The sequence below is a fragment of the Xyrauchen texanus genome, chromosome 42 (assembly GCF_025860055.1).
Source record: "Xyrauchen texanus isolate HMW12.3.18 chromosome 42, RBS_HiC_50CHRs, whole genome shotgun sequence".
NCBI lineage: Eukaryota > Metazoa > Chordata > Actinopteri > Cypriniformes > Catostomidae > Xyrauchen > Xyrauchen texanus.
In genome coordinates this window covers 30,253,533-30,273,159 of record NC_068317.1, presented here as the reverse complement: position 1 = coordinate 30,273,159, position 19,627 = coordinate 30,253,533, and the positions used below count along the sequence as shown (strand labels likewise).

Below are 19,627 nucleotides of genomic sequence, written 5' to 3'. Positions count from 1 at the left end.
TAATTTACATTTTACAATGTTTGCTTTGTTGAGAGTGCGTGCATGCTAGATGTCCACCACACACTCTGGTGCACCAGCTTTGATGGCGTCGGAGATGACCTTTGCCCCTGACTCACCAATGCCGTTACCCTGGAGACTGAATGTGAAATAGAAAATGTTTAGACGGACACAAATCACAGACAAACCACATCATAGGATGCATATCACATCAAAATATGAAAGATGCGTATTATCTCAAAATCAGTCTTAAGAATCTCACCCAGTTTGAAAGTGTAAAATATTTACCACACGTGGCATGCACAAATCTTGTGACAAATTGTGGTTAAACCTTACACACATTGAAGGCGGTTCACACATATACCCACACACACATACTTAATGTAGGTGAGTTGATGGTTCCCTCTCAACGCTGTGGCAATGAAGATCGCTCCATCCATCCCCAGAGAATTCTCCTGTAGACTACAAACATGCAAACACACTCTTATAAGACTTTAAACTTTCGATTATTCACAGATCCGTTAGAGAGATGCGGTGTCTATAGACGTACTTGAGACTTCTCAAACTCCTGTTAATCTTCAGAGCGCTGGAAAATGCCTTCGCTCCCTCCATCCCAATGGAGTTGCCACGAAGACTAGGACAAACATCGTGGAAGATTATTGCATTTATGTAAAGAGCTGATCATCCACTGCAGCAAATTATTTATTTTGTTAGTCTCGGTCAGCAGGGGGCATTAAGCGCAACAGTTGGAAGGAGCGCAACTCCAACTGCAGGAGTCTTGAGATGTGTTTTTCTAAATTTCAAATGCTGTGTATAAGGCGGTGCGTCCAAAATGAGATGCTACAAAAGCGTTAGTCTGACGTGCACATATACACATCCTTAGTAAAGCCCTTATAATAGATCTGTCTCGGACTGTTGGCCAATTATAGGCTTATTTGTTCAATGATTATGGAAATAAATAGCATGTTGTATTCCAAAGCAATTTTTTGTATTGTCTTATCAACGCTTTACTTGTCTGCCGCAATATTGTATATTAATAATATATAGTACATTTATAATATAGTACATTTGTAATTATTAATCTATAAATATTTAATAATTATCTATTAAATACATTTTGGGGGTCTTTCTCTGAAAATATTGATAGATGCGATTCATTGCCATTAATTTGATTAATCGCAACTAATGTTAATGCATTTTAATTCGATTAATGCAATTTGAACTAACAATGTCGTAACAATTGTACCTATATTAATAAATGCTGTAATAAAATATTGCTCATTGTTAGTTATAACAAAATGCAATGCAATGCATGATACCTAATGCATTAACTATTTTAACAAAGAGAACTTTGTTGTAAAATAACATTGTTTTGTCTACAAGGGTGCCCAAACTTTTGAACAAGCCAATGAACATTCAGTCCATTAAATTGAGCATTGAACTCGGTAACTGTTTCATACAAATTTGCATTAACTGTGCATTTAAATAAAAATATGCATTCTATAAAATATGGGTTTGTTCAGTGCAAAGATTGTTAGTTTTACTACAAAAGCAACTGAATGCAATTGAATCAGGAGTGTCAAAGCTTTGTCATTCATCTCCATTTACTAGAACAAATGCTGTATGAACTCACTCTAGTGTATGAAGGGTTTCATTGACCACCAGAGCATCAGCCAGCGCCATGGCCCCTGCTTTACCGGCAGATACACCCTGAAGACTACACACACAGACATCAGAGTGTCAGACATCAGCTTCATACAGTGAATGGACTAAATAACCAAAAATGACTAAACAAAGTCAGACTCACTAGAGGGTCTTGAGAGAGGAGTTTGTCTTCAGTGCACTGGCCAGTGAAATGACCCCATTATCACCCAGAGTGTTCTCCTGCAGGCTGTCCACACAATGTGAGAGAGATATGAGTGATAATAAATCATGTTACAGATCCATATCCAATGACACATTTGAACCAATAAAGTTGAGACATGCGCTCTACAAATAATGGTTCATTCCAATTAGAAGCACAAAGGTTTTACAGCCTGTAAAAGTGTGGAGTCAAAGAGGAATGAACAGAATGACAGTAATCTGTCTAGATAATGTTACACAGCTACACAGGAAGAGATGGACAGGTTAATGAGTCAAACTGTAAATGGTCTTACTCCAGCAGCTGAATGCAGGTGTTGCTCATGAGAGACTGTGATAAAGCTTTAGCCGCTCCAGCCTTCAGGAAGTTCCACTGGAGACTGAAACACACATGTTTTTTCACTATATAAGTGGATAGCTCATAGCATACAGTGTCAAACCTTATTCCTAAACCTTAACCCTCATAGTAAATTACAGCAAAACATGATTTGACCTAAATATGAGCCATTATCATCTACAAATGTAATCACAACACTCAATAAAATATTATGGTAACACTTTGCAACAAGGTTCCATTTGTATATTTTATTTTATTCATTTATTTGTCAGGGACCATGCACAAAAACTTTAATCTCACAAGAGAAGAGATGCTTTTCACCAGATTTAGCTACTAGCTAATTTCCATCTGCAGTCCCTGGATAGGTAAATAAAGCAATATAAACAAAAAACATGCAAATATATGCATGTAAATAAACACATATACATTAACAGTAAAATTCTAACATCGTACAAAATTAATGATGACAAGTTTGAAGTACTAAAAGCCAATTTGTAACATTTCTGGAGAACGTATAAAAATCTAAACAAATGTGAAGCTCATCGGGTAGCTTATTCCATTCTTTAATTGGCTTGTATGAAAAGAAAGATTGTGCAAATGCTGAATTTCTTTTAGGAATTAATCAAATAGATCCAACATTAGTAACATGAACTAACAATGAACAATAATTTTACAGTATTTGTTAATCTTAATGTTAATTTCAACAGATATTAATACATTTTCAAAAAATCTAAAAGTTGAATATATGTTAACATTAGTTAATGCATTGCAGACTAACATGAATTGTATATTTATTAATTATATAATTGACGAAGATAAATGTAGTAAAATGATTTTGTTCATTGTTAATTCATGCTAACTAATGCATTAACTAATGTTTACTAACGGAGTCTCATAGTAAAGTGTTACCCAAAATTCCAACAAAATTAAATTATGTAATGTTTAACAAAATGAAATGATTAAAACATTAAATATTTAGTTTTTTTTTTTTATTTTATGAAATAAATGTATTCTGAAATTTAAATGCATAATTTCTTTAATTATAAAAAAAAAAAAAATATGATGGCAAATTATGTAATCAACTGAATTACATTTTTTTCATCGATTGACAGACCTAATTAAATATATAATTATATTAAAAAATATATATATATTTTATTTATTTATTGGTTTATTTGTATAGGGACAGTACAAAACATACTAAAAAAGATGCACATTCAGATTTCATAGCACGGGCTCAGGTCCCTAGATAGGCTTTTATTTCTAAATGAGAAGTTGTTTAAGTTAATATTGTTAACATATTTTTGGAGTAAAGATGGTTTTCACTCTTTTAGTGAGGACATTTTCAAAACATACACACAAACACTGGCGTTTCTTCAGTCATTTACACGAGAGATTGTCCTGATATGAATATTAAGCATCCTTTGCTATATGGAAAAAGTGAATCATGAACGTCTACTCAGTCAGACAAGATTACATCTCATCACATTCTCTCACAGCTACAAATTCTTCACATTTATAGACCATTTCTGGATTAATTAACAGAACAGTATGTTTATGTTAACGTTCCATTAATACCATATCATTAATAAGTTTGGTTGGTTTATCATTAATAAATTAATGGGGCTTTTCCACTGCACGGTACAACTCGACTCAACTCAACTCTGCTCGCTTTTTTGGGGTTTTCCACTGTGGATACCTGGTAACTGATAATTTAGTACCACCTCGGCAGAGCTTCCAAGCGAGCCGAGCCGATACTAAATGTGACGTCAAAATCCTGCAGATCACTGATTGGTCAGGGAGAATCGTCACTAGCAGCGTCACTGGATTTCCGACATGCGACATCAACCCACTAGTTTTAAAGTTAGCAACAGCGATAACAGTATTATTTGTTCACGCGACTTTCGAATTGTGAAAAAAGAAATGGCTGTGCGCAAAACCACGCTGTGGTCAATAAACGAGGTGCAGACGGTCCACTCGTTAGCGATTAGCAAAAACGATAAGTCTCTCAGGAAGTGTATCAGCTGTTAGCCGAACAGGGCTAGCACCGGACCTACCAACAGTGAAGGGAAAAGTAAAAAAAAACTTAAGTGACTACAGAACCATCAAGGAAAAGTGGAAGTGGTTCGACCAAATGGACACTATCTAAACCGGCGAGCAATGGGAAAGAGAGTGCCCTGGACTCAGCCACGATGGAGGATGGTACGTTTTGTTATGTTAACTCTAAACTCTGCTTGAAAGCTTCACTTTATTTAGTTGACCAGCTACTGGAAGCTTGCTTCTAATACATCCAGGCCAATTTATCTGTTACACTTGTGTAAAATCACCATGCAACAACTAATGTATGCAGCACAATGAGCTCTAGCTAACAGCTAGAGGTTGTGTTATTGTTTTGGTCGTATTTAAGATGATGTCACGGCAGTAGAGGTGGCACAACTATGACGATCAGCCTATAATCCCACCCATGTTGTGGTGGCAAACTGCAGTGGAAATGCAAGCTCAGAAAAGTAAAGCGAGTAGAGTTGAGGCGAGTCAAACCGTAACGTGCAGTGGAAAAGTGCCATAAGCCAGGACAGATGACTGACTGCATTAAAGAAGACCAAACATACCTTTAGTCACACCAAGAGAAATCAATAGAAATAGTTTTTGGTGTTTTGGTGTAAAGCGTGTGTTTACTCACTGTAATGAAGTGATCGCTCTGTTGACCCTCATGGCTTCAGCTATGGCTGTCACCCCCTCATCATGAAGAAGATTAGCTGTCAGACTTACACACACACACGTCCAATGATTTTGAATACCAGTCAATTAATTTATCTGCAGTTGTTTTGTGCCAACAAAAAATGTATGTGCACTCACTCGAGTTCTCTGAGAGAGGTGTTGACTTTTAAGGCTTTGGCGATGTCTTTGGCACCTGAAACTCCTATTGAATTCTCCCTTAGACTGCCACAAAAAACAACATTATTATTATTTATTGACCAGGATATTGACTATACAGTTGTAATTACAGTACTATAAATAAGGTATAATGTACATTCAGTAATGCCAGAATGACCAGAATCAAGTATTCCAGAAAGTATCTTATACATTTCATGTATTGCATTCAACATAAAACACAGCACACATTTACTGACATACTTCAGACTGCTGAGTCCTCGGTTTGATTGAAGAGCGTGAGAGAGAGCTTGAATTCCTCTGTCGCTAACAGAGTTACTCTGAAGACTGAAACAGACACAGAGCAGAAGATCCCTCACAACTAATTTCCTAATCTGGAGTGGATTGTTTCAAATAAAACTGTTTTGTGTGTGTTTTACCTGAGTGTGTGGACTGAGTGGTTGAATATAAGAGCTTGAGCCAGAGCCACTGTTCCCAAATCACCCAAATGATTACTGGATACACTGTGAACACACACACACACACACACACACACACACACACACACACACACGCAAATAAATGGTAAATGGTCTGCACTTATATAGCACCTTTTTAACATTAGCAGCAGGGACGGATTATGACTGGCAAAGACCCTGGGGTCAGTTATCTCCAAGGGCCCCCCTCCACCCAAAAGTTGTTGAGCGGGGAGGGTTCGTTGTTCATGCCAAAAGGGTTTTCAAGGGGGGGGGGGGTCACCAAACTAAATGCACCCCCGGGCAGTCAAGGGCCCCCTGGGCACTGACCCCATTGGCCCGTTCGGTAATCTGGCCCTGTTTAGCGGTATTCAAAGCGCTATACACTGCGTCTCATTCACCCATTCACACACCAATGACGGCAGAGCTGCCATGCAAGGCCTGCCATTGGGAGCAACATGGGGTTCAGTGTCTTGCCCAAGGACACTTCTGCATGTGGAGTCGTGTGGGCCGACCATGTGATTAGAGGACAACCCGCTCTACCACCTGAGCCACAGCCGCCCAAATAAAAAAATAACCTTTATAATGGAAACATAACAAATCGAAGGGAACACAGCTGTCTCTTCTGCCATCAATATCACATTAAGGGCTGATGTTTAACCCTTTCACGCATAGTGGCCACTACATTGGACAGCTATTCAAAACCAGTTTTCTTGTATATGCATGGGTTTTGAAGGTCTAGTTGCACATCAGCCACTTCAATGTACGCTATTGCATCATCCCCAAGTGTGCCGCACAAGCCCTCAAAAGTGAAGCCAAAACGTCTCGATCGTCCCCCAGTGACTGGTCCTAGTATAGGTCATAAACCCCGCCTCCCCATGTTATTCAACGGGACATGAGACCAACTAAACAATTAAATTACACTTCACATATCTTATTTCCAAAGATATTTTCTGTCATTTACTGTCGTTTCTATCACGTTGATGTCATTTCAAGTGTTTGTTTTCAAACTAAGTTTGTTTTTAGTTCGTTATTTGATGCTATAAAAACGCTGCTGTGACATCATGATTGACAGATGTGATTGACAGGTTCTCTGAGCGAAGTAGTCACTGAAGCACCATCTGACTATTTTTCGGGATCTTCGGAGGACTGAGGAGATTGAAGCTTTAAATTTAATATCTAAATTTCTATAATTAATTATTTCACACCGTCATAAGTCAAAAGTCAAAAGTGCAGGGGCGTGTACTTGCGATTGATTCAGAAATCGCAACTGCGCAGACTCAAGTCCCAAGATGTCAGCGCCATATCGGGACACTGGAGGCTTCAGTTCTCACCAATGGAAAAGAGCGAAGGGGCGTCGTCCATCTTTTTTTACAGTCTATGATCATCCCATACATTGCCACCCACTGGCCAGCCATTGTAAGTGCAACAAAATCTTCTCATATCCAAGATGCAAGTGCCAAAAACACCGGCTAGTGCAGGGATATCTTGCCAATCCTTCTATAGAAGGAGACCCTTGCAGGTAAATACAATTTGGAAACATAAAGTAACTGCTAAGGAGTAATACAACTGTAAAAGTTTTGAAGTATTGCATTTATTTTGGGAGGAAATTACAATTCATAATATGTCCACTAAATTGGACATCATGCATTGCTGGCTATATGTCAACTACAATTCATTCTATTACTGCGACTATGAAAATACTTCATCTGCAGTAACATTTTGGGCTGTAATCAATTGATTTATGTATTTAAAATGTAACTTGCAGTTCATGTGGCAAAAACAAAATTTTGTGCAGATTAGTTGTAACAAACTGTGAGTAACAGTTAGTGTCTTTATATTTTGTAGATCTCAAGTGCAGTTTGAGATAGAAAGGCCTACAAGATAGTGGAGCAATTACCATAATTTCCTCCCAAAATAAATGCAATACTTCAACAATGTTACAATTGTATTACTCCTTGTTACTTAATGTTACCAAAGAAGGAGTTGAGGATGCAGATTGTGTTTGCATTGCATTGAGCAACGTTAAGTAACGTTAAGCATTAAGAAGACGTTAAAATATGTGACACATTAGTTTTAACAGCATAATACATCATTTTGTTCATTGGTTTGCCAAGTCCATATTTCTTCAGTTTCTAATTTCTTCACAACCCAAACGCACGCTGTCCACCTGAGTGGACATATACAAAACTCTTTCAAAAATTTGTGTATATAAAAAATGATGTTCAATTTTTTATATGCCTAAAGATGATTAAAAACAATTGGGGAAAAATGTATGCATGAAAGGAGAATTTAATAGCCATATACATTACTTGAATCATTATTAGAATTTTTTTTTTTTTGAAAACTAAATGTTATGCCTTGTTTCCCAGTACAACATCCTAAAAACAGGACACATTTACTTATTATAATAAAAACTATAAGACGTTAAAACTTATCTTCAGAGAAATTAAATGTTTATGTTTAAGAAGAAATAAATGTATTACGCTTTTATTTCTTATCTGGTCTTTTTTAAGCATAAATCTCTCTGAAAACAAGTTTTAATATCTTACGTCATTTTTCTTCCCAAAGAATATATTTTGATATCTTTTCTGTAAATCAAGACTATATTGCTGTATATAGTCAGTATAACCCTTTTAATATGCACACACACTGCTCTTACTTTATTTCCTGTAGAGTTTGATTCTTTGTGAGCGCATCTGCAATTCTTTTCACTCCGTCTGGTCCAATGCCATTCTTCTGAACACTGAAATGCATAAAGATTTGTATTTATGATCCTGTGGTTCTGTGAAAGTAAATTAACACACACACACACACACACACACACACACACACACACACACACTCACTTCAGTGTGGTAAGCTTTCGGTTTGACTGAAGAACGTCGGCCAATGCACGGGCACCTTCATCCTCAATATGATTACTCTGCAGACTAAACACAAACATATGCTGAACATATGATGCACACACAAGCAGCACATACAATATGAACTTAATGTATTGATTAAAGACTTTTTATTTTTTCACTTTTTTCTTTATTAATTATTTATCCTTGATAAGTTACACTTTAATACAAAAGTATTTGAATTAAAATATTAAATAATTATAATTCATCTAAATAATATTATTATACAAATAATTATTATTAATAATGATTATAATAATAAAAATAATAATTTAGCAATACAAATATTTATTTGATAAGTTTTTTGGAAATATTGTATTTTTATAAATATAATATTTTTATATTTGATATGTATTTTTATTTCTATTTATTAATGAAAGATTTCACAGCTGTAACAATTAGCTTAAATATCATTCTGGTTCATTAGAACTCACTTGACTGAGACAAGGACCTGGTTCATTTTTAGGGCCTCACACAAAGTCTTTGCTCCCTTGGCACTGATGTTGTTGCCACGGAGACTAAGAGAAAAGATATACATTTTATTAAAACCCCTTCATTTACCTTGAATATATTCCAAAAACTCGTACAAAGATCTACAAGAAGGTAAAATAAAAATAAAATAAAAAATACAAATATGACTGACTCGAGAGCTGTGAGGGTCCGGTTGACGAGTAAAGCTCGACTGAGCGGTTTGATTCCTTTACTGCTTATTGAGTTATCTGCAAGACTAGAAAGAGAGAGAGAGAGCGAGCAAGACAGTTAGATGTGCTTAAATGTATTTAAACTGGTGTGTGTGTGTGTGTGTGTGTGTGTGTGTGTGTGTGTGTGTGTGTGTGTGTGTGTGTGTGTGTGTGTGTGTACCTGAGGGTCTGAATATGACACTCCTTGGCACTTAGCAAACTTCCCAACAACTCCATTGAACCTTCCTTAAATTCATTGTTTTCCATTCTGTAAAACACACACAGTAAATATATAATTCAGGTCTCTAGCTTTTAGAATTTGTGTTTAATGTTTTTAATGATCTTTATTATTATGAATATTATATATGTTTTAATTTTCTGAAATGTGTATATAACCTCATACAATTTATATTTATAAAAAATTAAACCTTTGCTTTAGCATGAGGGATTTCTGTTAAACAGTGTGTTAGACTGTGTGTTTTACCTTAGCTTACTGCAATACAGGAGCTGTGGGAGGAGCCTTTTCAGGGAGGTCGAGTCTAGGCAATTGGACAGTTGCGTCTCGTCGGTACATGTATCTGATACCTGCAACAAGTATGCAAGCACAGCACAAACTCCGTCCTTTAACTTTCCCCGCAGGCCACAGTTAATTAGATCATCCTCCACTGACCTTAGCCACTCCCCCTGCTGCAACTCCGCCAGACATGTAACCATGGTGACACTGCGCATACTGACGGCGTCTCCTCCTGTACTGGTGATTGCATTCTGAAGCAAGCTTGTCGCTGTGGTGCGCTGGGTCACCTGCTCCTCACGTCCTATGCCCAGTGGACCACCCAGCAAAGCACTTGTTGTTGGCGACAACAGTCCTGACAGAAATCGCATGAAGAGGTCGAGGTTGCCCTGGGCTGCAACATCTGACTGGTTGGTTTTCTGAAGCGCAGCACGGTAGTGGCTATGGAAACCAATTCGTGGCCAGGAGACGCCACTTTCTGAGAAGAGATCGAACATTCCGCGCCTTGAAGAAACGTAATAAAACAGCGCTCCCAGGAATTCCTGCACGGAAGTGTGCGTGAACTGCCATGCCACGTTATCGGACGACCAGCTTCGCTTACGCCGCAGAATTCGGTAGTCAAGAGTCCCTACCTGAGGTGGGACATCAAAACCGTAAGTTCGCAATTCAGCCTCGCTGAACGTATGCCGTCGACGTAACAAGCTATAGAAAGCCATCCGACCCAGAGAACTCAATGGCTTCCTGATGCTGCCACTTGAATCAGATCCGGAGAGGTGTGGCCAACAAAAGTGGGCATAGATCTCTGTTAGTGTCCGAGGAAGGGACGTTGCATCTGTTTCCGCCTTCAGAAGGCGAGACAGCGTTGTTATGATAATATGGCAGACAGCGGGTACAGTACACAAAACAAGCAATGGTTTCTGGGAATTCAGGTATGCCCACACCTGGGAGGAGACATCCTCTGGTATGTAGGCATTGGAATCACTTTGACTCGATGTTCTTGACTTTGAGTTGTCTTGCGGTAAAGAGTACATATCCAGTGTGTTCGTAATATAGTGATTAACGTAATCCTTTATTTGCGTTTGCAATAGAGGTGGGACTTCCGTCACACGATCGACCAATCCGGCCGGCACCTTTGCCCCAATGCCAGGTCTTGACAAAAGCCAAATATTTGCCCCTGGCAAAAGGTTACCACGAACGATATTCGTAATGAGGTCTGACACAGGAATTTCCCGCCGAGGGTCGCTATTGGACGGGGCATCGGCGAAATCAAGAGGCTGACGGAATTCTTCCAATCCGTCAAAGATGAGTAACACTTTGCAGGCTTCGTTACCAATAATTACATCCACGTTATCATATGCAACAAACAATCGTAGCAAGCGTTCAACCGATAAGCGGTCATAATTGTTCAATTCCCAGCAAGCAATAGGGATTACGAGACTCAGGTCAGGATAGACCTGCCCGCCACTCCAGATGCGGACATAATGGTGAACCAATCGGCTCTTCCCGCTACCGGCCACGCCCACTGTCAGTGTCACTCGTGGGGCGGTGCTGACCCTGGTCAGAGGTGCAATCAGCTTGTCCAATCCCAGTGCTCGGCCATGAAGAGGCCCCGCCCCTCTGTTTACAGACACTTGCACGAGGTCATGCTCTCGTTGCTGTAGATCAGAAACGCTCTCTATGAGGAGGAGCGTAGAGCCATATGAGTTACCGACACCCTGGTACGAAGAATTTACACTTTCTTCATTAAGTCGCTGAAGGAGAGCATCTTTATTCTGCTGAACCACAGAGTCTGTAGGGAAAGATAGAGGGTGCATTACTATGAGTCATTGGAAAATGGCAAACACATTGACACTCAAGCTGTGTTCAGTCTGGCAGCGATTAAATTGCTAAAAGTCGCCAGGTCTCCTAAGCAACCAAATTGGCCCGATTGCTAGGGAGGGTAGCGTCACATGGGGTAACCTCCTCATGGTCACTATAATGTGGGTCGCTCTCGGTGGGGCGTGTGGTGAGTTGTGTTAATGCGCTCAACAAGCCACGTGATAAGATGCGTGGATTGAATGTCTCAGATGCGGAGGCAACTGAGCTGCCTAATCCGCCACCCGGATTGATGAGGGTCACTACACAACCACAAGGACTTATCACACTGCCAGCGTCACGCAGCGACAAAACGACCATTCATTTTCAATGAGAGCTGGCAACTTCCTGCAACACAGGCTGTGGTAACCGTTGGAGACCGGATGTGGACGTGTCCAGCGTAGTGACAGTGTTGAGAAATGTTTATCTTTATGCAATTGAAGAGCGACTTTCGAGAAGAGAGAAGATGGTAGAGATCACGTGATCCTAATATTTTAATAACAATAATATTAATTGTAAAGAAACAGTGCTGTTTAGACTCTCCATACACACAACTAGCGACCTAACCGCCAGCCACTGGCGACATGCAGCGACAAAGTAGCTGGCAGTGTGAACGCAGCTTTGGAGCACATTGGGAATTGGGTTGAATGCCACTATGGTGAATAAAAGTACCAATTTCTTTCCATAAGAGTAAAATCTGTGCATTACTGTAATGATTACCCTGTCTTGTCTCTCTGTTACCCTCTTGTTTTCCATCTTGTCACTTTTTCACTTAGTTTTCACTTTGTTCCCTTATTTAACTCCATAGTCCACCCTGTCTTGTTTCACTGTTGCCCTCTTGTTTTCCTTATCTCTTTTAGTTGTCACTTTAGTCCCGTATTTGATTCCATAACCCTCTGTTAGCGTTCGTGCTCACTGTTCATTGTTTACACCTGCCCTGGTTAATTTGCCTTTGGTTTCTGTTTATCACCTTGTTACCTTGTTTGAGTTCTGTTCTTTCATTGGCCACCTTTCCCACGTTTGTCTATTTATACCCCGTGTCTTTGTGCTGTCTTTGTCGATCGTTGTTTGATGTCAACCTGGTGTGTGATTCTCCCTCGAATGCCCTCTTTGTTCATCTCGTGTTTAGTTTATACTTTTGTTTCATTTCCCCATCGTGGGCTGTTCCTTTGTGTTTTTCCTGTGCTGTTCATTTAATAAAGTTTGAACTGCGTTTGGATCCGTACCTCCTCGTCTGCCTCATTGCTCAAACGTAACAATTACAAACTATTGGCCACCAGTGTAAATTCTGTTCGATTCACCGAAAATGCATTATTAGTTAACTTGTGTAGTTACAGCTCAATATGTTATACAGGATGTAATCAATTGATTCAATTTTATTTTTCACAAATGTAGTGGACATTTTATGGTGCTAATCAGTATTATTTAAATGGAGAAAGTTCTTTAAGCTGAAAGTAATTTCTATGGCACAAGCACGTTTCAAACAGCTTTCGAAACACATCAGCTCTTCACGTTGATTGGTAGTTACAGCTCATTTGCATTAAGTTGCATAAATTTGTCTAGCGTTTGTTTTGTCATACTGATAATGGTTCCCTCAGTAACCCCATCATAAGGGAAAGGCTTCAAGTCTCTTGAAATGTACACTGGCTGACCAAAAAAAAGTTGCATACTCTAATATTTCATTGGACTGACTGTAGCTTTGATTGCGGCACGCATTTGTCATGGCATGGCATTGCATTAGCAAATGTCACTTAATTATGTCCACTCAAATTGCCAACTTTCATTGAGAATGAATGACTCCCAGTCACTTTGCCACACACCTTTACGGCCCTTTTACACACTTACCATGTACAGTTATAAGGTTATACTCTTTAGGGTGCAATTTTTGAAGGTATGCCTGAAGGGTGGTGCCTTGCGGATCCGTGACAGACAGGAACTCGACCAATGAATGCACTTTATCCTTCAAAGAACCCATTTCCTGGATAAGCCCCACTTCCTGCACACTGAGTTTGTCTGATTTTCTCATGTGATGAACCACATTTACTAAGATGGAGTTGGACAAAAACCGTTGCAGCAACGTCTTGTGCTTGCATAACCAGCTGGGATCTAGAGAGTAAACACACATGTATTTAAAGACACACATTTAACAAAGACAGTATAATCAAAAAGTGTATTGTGCAAATACAATGTGGTGGACATGTATCTGTACCCTCCATCCTTTTGTTAGTCTCTTGTTTTTGTGCATTTGACTTTAGATCCAGGTAGCAGCATTCCTGCCATGGAATATGAGAGTTTCTCTCCATCCCAGAATGTGCTGGGAAAATGTGCTCAGCGCAGTTCAGTCGTTGGATCCATTCCTGTTGATTTTTAAAGTATAATTGACAATTTATCGGGCACCTCTAAAGGCCTTTAAATACATTAAGACATTTTGTTAAGTATTCATTTGAATTCTTCATTATATTATTCTTAACTAGTTATAAAATACTGTTTTTGTAATGCAATACAATTAATAATGTAATATGATATAAATAATTGCAAGATATTAACCTGCTGAAAAAAATCTAAGCTTGTTCACTTTGTTTTCACACATTTCCCCGTGCACTTTGTATGCAGTTGGTTTTCGCTTTATTTGAGGGAGACATCAGTTCAGTGGAAACAGACAAGACCACAGTCTAAGACTATAGACATTACCGAACCTCATAATAACCCACATACGCCAACAAACACTGTTACCATGGCAACAACACGACAGCTGTAACAAACAGTTGTGCACAAATGCAAACAGGCTACAAGCCCAGAGGTGCAATCAATAATAATGATCCACGATTCTGCAAAACACATAATTTATCCACAAAACATTTTTACACAGACACCTTGTTAAATCAAAATGAGGGGGTGGGGGGAACCTATTAAAGATAATGAGGAGGAGGTGAGAGGACTTTAGCCTCCTCCTCAAAACAATTATTGTTTCCATATTACAGACACAAGCAGGAGGAAACCATAGAAATTTGTCTAGCGTTTGTTTTGGCATACTGATAATGGTTCCCTCAGTAACCCCATCATAAGGGAAAGGCTTCAAGTCTCTTGAAATGTACACTGGCTGACCAAAAAAAAGTTGCATACACTAATATTTCATTGGACTGACTGTAGCTTTGATTGCGGCACGCATTCGTCATGGCATTGTCTCATCAACCTTATGCAATGTCACTACATTTATTTCCATCCAGAGTTGCATTCATTTTGGCCCGATCTTGTATTGATGACGGGAGAGTTGAACCACTCCGTAAAGTCTTCTCCAGCACATCCCAAAGACTTTCAATGGGGTTTAGGTGCGTTAAAATGATTCCTCATTCTCCCTGAACCACTCTTTCACAATTTGAGCCCGATGAATCTTGACATTGTCATCCTGACTTTATTTTTGCCAGTCAGTGAATCTTGAAGTTCCTTGAATGCATAAAGATGCTATTTGAGGCTCTTTTAAAGGCTGTCTGGAGGATCTCCAGAGGGTTCCTCCGGTGCATCATGTGAGGCATGTGTTATTTTATGTCTTGTTGCCTTTTCAAAGTAGCCAACACCAGCTGAAATACTTGACAACTCAATTGCATCATCACCTTTAAACACTTCTCATTTTATTCTTATAAGACCACTTCCATTTCTCTTTTCGGCTTCTTTTATTTCTGCTCTACAGATGCTGATATTTCTCCTACATTATGAAAATCCTAATCTAATAAAGCATCTTGATTGACTTCAGAAATTCAACAAAGATCAGGACAGTCAGCTTAGTCAAGGAAATGATTTTCTCTAACCCCTTGTGTAAGTTTAAGCGAGTGTCAGTTTAACAGGTCTGCCAAAGTTCAGTCAAAGTCACATTTATAATACAGATATAAGAGATGCCTAAATATTTTCACAAAACTGTATCTCACTTCCTGTGTTATAACAAGTTTTTTTTTTATTTTTACAAGGGTAAAGAGATACTAGTTATCCTTTTAATGAACTAAGAGTGATTCGAGTAAAAATAGAAAAAAAGAAGCTGATTTCAAATGAACTATCCTTGCAAAAATGTGCCATGGTATCCAAATTTCCTCCAAAATATCATTGTCACAATTTGTCACCACAGAATTTGTCAATGCAATAAACCTTTGGTAACATATTGTTGCACAATCATCAAAAAAGTAATCTGAAAGATTCTAACACTGTTTGAAGGAAATCCTGTTAATCCCTTTTGAATGTATTATGCAGAGGTTGGAGCAAGTCACACATGTTCAAGTCACAAGCAAGTCTCAAGTCTTAACCATCAAGTCTCAAGTGCAGTGTAGACAAATCAAACAAGTCCAGTCCTGGTGAGTTTCAAGTCGTCGAGTCAAGCCACAGTACTAAAATAAATAGAGGTTAATTTTTGAAATAAATGTTTATTTTTGCTCTGAAAAGATGAACATATACACATACCTTTACATCAGTTACAACAGTAATGTGTTCAGATAATAAGGTATCTAGAAGTATTCACAGTATTTTTAAGTGCCCACGATAAAAATACTGTGCATGTTCATTAACACATTTCATATATATATAAAGCCTGTACAAAAAGCAGCCCAGTGCTTATAAACAATAATTTATTAGGCATTATACAGCGGTAAGTTGAAGTTGAACAGAAAATGCCATATATATATATATATTAGTAAATTGCATGCTATATATATACAGGTCCTTCTCAAAAAATTAGCATATTGTGATAAAGTTCATTATTTTCCATAATGTAATGATACAAATTAAACTTTCATATATTTTAGATTCATTGCACACCAACTGAAATAATTTCAGGTCTTTTATTGTTTTAATACTGATGATTTTGGCATACAGCTCATGAAAACCCAAAATTCCTATCTCAAAAAATTAGCATATTTCATCCGACCAATAAAAGAAGTGTTTTTAATACAAAAAAAGTCAACCTTCAAATAATTATGTTCAGTTATGCACTCAATACTTGGTCGGGAATCCTTTTGCAGAAATGACTGCTTCAATGCGGCGTGGCATGGAGGCAATCAGCCTGTGGCACTGCTGAGGTGTTATGGAGGCCCAGGATGCTTCGATAGCGGCCTTAAGCTCATCCAGAGTGTTGGGTCTTGCGTCTCTCAACTTTCTCTTCACAATATCCCACAGATTCTCTATGGGGTTCAGGTCAGGAGAGTTGGCAGGCCAATTGAGCACAGTAATACCATGGTCAGTAAACCATTTACCAGTGGTTTTGGCACTGTGAGCAGGTGCCAGGTCGGTGCTGAAAAATGAAATCTTCATCTCCATGAAGCTTTTCAGCAGATGGAAGCATGAAGTGCTCCAAAATCTCCTGATAGCTAGCTGCATTGACCCTGCCCTTGATAAAACACAGTGGACCAACACCAGCAGCTGACATGGCACCCCAGACCATCACTGACTGTGGGTACTTGACACTGGACTTCAGGCATTTTGGCATTTCCTTCTCCCCAGTCTTCCTCCAGACTCTGGCACCTTGATTTCGAATGACATGCAAAATTTGCTTTCATCCGAAAAAAGTACTTTGGACCACTGAGCAACAGTCCAGTGCTGCTTCTCTGTAGCCCAGGTCAGGCGCTTCTGCAGCTGTTTCTAGTTCAAAGTGCCTGTGACCTGGGAGTGGCTCTGGATGCTTCTACTCCAGACTCAGTCCACTGCTTCACGGAGGTCCCCAAGGTCTGGAATCGGATCCTTCTCCACAATCTTCCTCAGGGTCCGGTCACCTCTTCTCGTTGTGCAGCGTTTTTTGCCACACTTTTTCCTTCCCACAGACTTCCCACTGAGGTGCCTTGATACAGCACTCTGGGAACAGCCTATTTGTTCAGAAATTTCTTTCTGTGTCTTACCCTCTTGCTTGAGGGTGTCAATGATGGCCTTCTGGACAGCAGTCAGGTCGGCAGTCTTACCCATGATTGCGGTTTTGAGTAATGAAACAGGCTGGGAGTTTTTAAAAGCCTCAGGAATCTTTTGCAGGTGTTTAGAGTTAATTAGTTGATTCAGATGATTAGGTTAATAGCTCGTTTAGAGACCCTTTTCATGATATGCAAATTTTTTGAGATAGGAATTTTGGGTTTTCATGAGCTGTATGCCAAAATAATCAGTATTAAACAATAAATATATATATATATAGCATGCAATGTAATATATATATATATATATATATATATATATATATATATATATATATATATATATATATATATATATATATATATATATATAGCATGCAATTTACTAATATATATATATAGCATGCAATTTACTAATATATATATATAATATATATATATATATATATATATATATATATATATATATATATATATAGCATGCAATTTACTAATAAAAAAATATATAGCATGCAATTTACTAATATATATATATATATATATATATATATATATATATATATATATATATATATATATATTACTAATAAAAAAATATATATAGCATGCAATTTACTAATATATATATATATATATATATATATATATATATATATATATATATATATATATATAGCATGCAATTTACTAATAAAAAAAAATATATATATATATATAGCATGCAATTTTTTTTAATATTTTTCCGTTGTATATTTTCATACTTTTTTTATTCACACGGTCCAATTTGAAATATTTATATCCAAAGGATATTATTTTTGGAACTCGGCAGTCATCTGTCATTTTGGCACGTTGTGAGCGTGGCGTTAACTGCACAGATGCAGATCAGTGGTGCTGGTGGCTTTAAACACATTTCATTACTTTTTATAATAAGCTATTGAAAATAATAATAACAAATAACATTAAAGTCATTGTCGAGTCATGCAATTCAAGTCAATCTCGAGTCGCTGGTTCTCAAGTTAAAGTCATTTTTGTACAGCGAGAACAGCAGAGGACCTAATACAGAGCCTTGCGTCACACCATAATTAACTTTTTTTTGATCTCCTTACACAAAGAAAGTAGCAGCATTTAGATAAATTGGGTCTAAACATATTTATTTCTGTCCACAGACGCAAGCGTAATTCACAAGCCTGTCCAAGAGAATGTCATGATCTATGGTGACAAAATTAGCACAAAGGTCTAATACTGGAAGGGACATACAGCTGATGTCAGATGGTAAAATTAAATAATTTCTAAGTGCAGGCTCCATTCAATGATGGGCTTAAGACCTGACTGAATACAGCATCTTAATAAATACCGTTTCTCTGCAAAATAAAAGCATAGTTGGGAGGATCCAGCTTTTTTAGTATTTTTGAGATGGGTCTACACAATTAACCAATTCACCAGTTTGATTACAGCCATCTAAAAAGTTATTGGTACATGTCCTGAAGAGAAGGAGTTCATAATATTGAGAAGAGGTTCCAAAACTCCAGAAAACGCCTCTTTCAGTAGCTTAGTACATGTGGGATCTAGTATACATGTTTTTAATTTTGATGGTCTAACAATAAATTAGAAAACTTTATCAAAGCAAAAGAGCGTTGATACAACAAATTCAACTTTCCAATCAAATTCTATGCTGAATTTAATTACTTTTTTAAATTATAAAATTAGTGAAGCATTTTCACTAGTGGCCTCAGACTTTTGGACCCCACTGTGTATGATATACAATAAGCCACATGTATATTGTAACTATTTTTATTTGTGACATTCAGACAGAACAAGACAGCTGATCAGGAAACCAAACACACATAGAGATCACTTACTATTGATTGAGGCTCAAGGTCTTTAGAGAGTTTTTATCCAATTACAGAACCAGGATCATGCAGGTATGAAAGGCAACTTCTTGTCAACAGGAAGTTATACTGCCATTCAATCTCTTCAGCTACTCTTTACCCTCTTTCTCACAGACTTCATCCTCCATTCTACACTTTCTCTGTTTGAGTGTCTCTCTCTGTCACGCTATGCCTTTCCTTCTCTTTCTATCCTTCCTGTCACACCTCCATCTCTTCCTGTGCAGCAGGCCACAGATGCAATTTTGACGTGTAGCATCATCTGTGACATGCTGTCACAAAGTGCACAGAACCGCACACACACACATGCAGACATGCAATAACATGCACATATCTGCTTTACATAAAGCACTGGACTGTACAGATGTGCAGA

At 38.1% G+C, this 19,627-nt stretch overlaps 1 protein-coding gene across 1 annotated transcript; it reads right to left on the bottom strand.

The window, feature by feature from the left end:
* Positions 1-12: 12 nt before the first annotated feature.
* On the bottom strand, positions 13-19,377 carry LOC127635298 (NLR family CARD domain-containing protein 3-like). Its single transcript, XM_052115216.1, has 19 exons — positions 19,228-19,377; positions 13,702-13,849; positions 13,338-13,598; positions 9,612-11,427; positions 9,309-9,395; positions 9,091-9,174; positions 8,882-8,965; positions 8,391-8,474; positions 8,204-8,287; positions 5,506-5,589; positions 5,330-5,413; positions 5,051-5,134; positions 4,875-4,958; positions 2,154-2,237; positions 1,805-1,888; positions 1,631-1,714; positions 548-631; positions 376-459; positions 13-136 (listed from the first exon to the last, which is right to left on the bottom strand). The coding sequence occupies exons 2-19, from the start codon at positions 13,793-13,795 to the stop codon at positions 46-48; spliced, it is 3,441 nt and encodes a 1,146-aa protein (XP_051971176.1). The 5' UTR covers positions 13,796-13,849; positions 19,228-19,377; the 3' UTR covers positions 13-45.
* Positions 19,378-19,627: the final 250 nt, after the last annotated feature.